The sequence below is a fragment of the Engystomops pustulosus genome, chromosome 4 (assembly GCF_040894005.1).
Source record: "Engystomops pustulosus chromosome 4, aEngPut4.maternal, whole genome shotgun sequence".
NCBI lineage: Eukaryota > Metazoa > Chordata > Amphibia > Anura > Leptodactylidae > Engystomops > Engystomops pustulosus.
This window is the reverse complement of record NC_092414.1, coordinates 198,676,756-198,679,100: the sequence shown is the minus strand read 5'-3', so window position 1 is coordinate 198,679,100 and position 2,345 is coordinate 198,676,756. Positions and strand designations below refer to the sequence as shown.

General features: G+C 36.2%; 1 protein-coding gene across 1 annotated transcript; it reads left to right on the top strand.

Moving 5' to 3' along the window:
- Positions 1-912: 912 nt before the first annotated feature.
- Positions 913-1,827, top strand: LOC140128525 (olfactory receptor 5AR1-like). Its single transcript, XM_072150222.1, has one exon. It carries the CDS (start codon positions 913-915, stop codon positions 1,825-1,827), a length of 915 nt encoding a protein of 304 aa, XP_072006323.1.
- The last annotated feature ends 518 nt before the right edge of the window (positions 1,828-2,345 follow it).

Genomic DNA, 2,345 nt, shown 5'->3' with positions numbered 1-2,345 from the left:
CTGCCAACTACGGTGTTTACTGAGGTTGGTGCTGTCCCAACTAATGCTGTGCATCTGATACACATTGAAACTAATATTGTAGATGTTGCACAGCAGTGGTCATAATGGGTACACCAGAGGAAATGAGGATTAGATTTTTATTGTTCTTATATACATAAAGCCATATGTAAAAATGTTTAAAATCCCAGACAACCCCTTTAAAAAGACTATTTTTAGTTGTTTAATGTGCTACCAACTGAGCTTTACATGGTTTGTTTCATTTAACTTTTTTCATATGTTTCATTTCATTTATGTTTTTAACTTTATTCCGAGGCTCTATGCTGACTGCTGGTGTTTATTATTATCTGTGATTGCTCTAGGAGCCACAAACAAATTACAAAATGGAAGTCCAGGTGTTTTTCCATATACAACCAGAGGAAACATAAAAAAAAAAATTATAATTCACTAGACCCAAATAGGACCTGCTCTAAGCCGAACTGTGTAGGGCCAAATTTACTTCCCCATCTGAACTTCAAACCCATTCTACCATATCCAAACTAGAAAGAGAAGATGCATTTGAATGTGTCATTTTCATTATTAACTTGAAATTTAATATTTTTATTACTGAACTACAACTCTCCCTCCTCCTAAAAAACTGAAAAACATGTGGCAACTAAACTACTGTGAAAAGTTTCCTTATACTAGTAACTTTTATATGTAGTCATGCTGTAACTTCCAGTGCTGGAATGGACTAGAATTGGAGGTTTTATTTTGAAAAATAAAAAAAATTTATGAGATTTTTTTTTAAAACTGCAAGCAAAAAATGTAAGGAAAATAGTAAACTTTGAAATTCTTATTTTGCGTTACATTAACTTTTTACACTAACTTTGGAGTATAATAAATCGGACCTCTATGGATTTAATTAATAACACCATGTATAAAGAATTTCACTTGAAAATGTTTCCCATAGCTGAGATTTTTTTATTTGTTCTCATCCTCGGCATTTTCCTGATGTATCTCCTGTCTATGCTAGGAAACCTTATCATTATAGCGGTTGTGTATTCGGCACCGCGTTTGCGCACTCCTATGTACTTTTTCTTGGTCAACTTGTCCATCCAGGATGTGGCTTCAGCATCCAGCATCCTTCCAAAGCTGTTGGCCATTGAGATAACGGGAGAAACTTACATTTCCTTCCTAGGATGTTTCACACAGATGTTTGTTTATGCAGCATGTATGGATGCAGAGTTTTTCCTGTTGGCCTCTATGGCTTTAGACAGATACTTTGCTATTTGTGTCCCCTTAAAATATTCCATCATAATGAACAAGAAAGTGTGCACTGTCCTTGTCCTCATCTCCTGGGTTGCTGGTTCCTTAAACTCCTTACTCTATGTTTCCCTAGTATCTCACTTATCTTTTTGTGACTTGAAAGATATCAATCATTTCTACTGTGACATTAAAGCCTTGATGAGAGTCTCCTGTAGTGAGGTCACATACATAAATAATGTGATTTTATTAGAGGGGTGTATTTTAGGGTTTCTACCATTTGCCATGATTTTAACATCCTATGGTTTCATCATCTCAACTATCCTTAAAATTAAAACAATGGCAGGAAGACTGAAGATCTTCTCCAGATGCTCCTCACACCTGACAGTTGTATTTCTTTTTTGTGGGACATCACTAAGTGTCTATATGAAGCCAGACTCTGAAAGCTCCGTACAATCAGACATGATGCTCTCATTGTTATACGTGGCAGTGGTGCCGACCTTAAACCCTCTGGTCTACAGCCTGCGGAACAAAGAAGTATTACATGTTCTGAAATATTGGAGGAAATCCAAGAGTATTTCCTAGCATTTCTGTGGCAAATAAGATTATCTTACCCACATTTGCATAGAATTACAGTCCATGTAACTACTGTGAGCTCTAGCAGGCGGCTGTGATATCTATGTATAGTCATAATATCCTAGCAAACTCCACCCAACATCACCCCAATTCAAAGTTATGTTGCAACTCCCTCCCACAGCTAGTTTAGTCTCTGAAACTTCAAATTTGCCTCCCATAAAACAATTCTTTTTTCAAAGATAGGCACATTAAAAATGGAGTTTAATACAGGAAAAATCTGAAAAATCTGAAAAAATCCGAAATTTCGTAGAATTTCGTAATTCTACGAAAACAAAATAATAGATTGGAAAAGTGATCTAAATTATTTCCATAACTCACACAGTTATGGAAGCAGGGTGGGCGGCTAGCTCTCTGACAAAATTTCAGCTAACCCCTTTCACTTCTTGGGATTAAGGGAAACAGTGTAGAAAAGTCTTATTTGGCTAATCTGCAACTCTAATGACCTCTGACATTTGCACCATGAATGG

Excerpts from the sequence above, each read along its gene's own strand:
- LOC140128525 (XM_072150222.1), top strand. The coding sequence starts at position 913 with ATGTATAAAGAATTTCACTTGAAAATGTTTCCCATAGCTGAGATTTTT.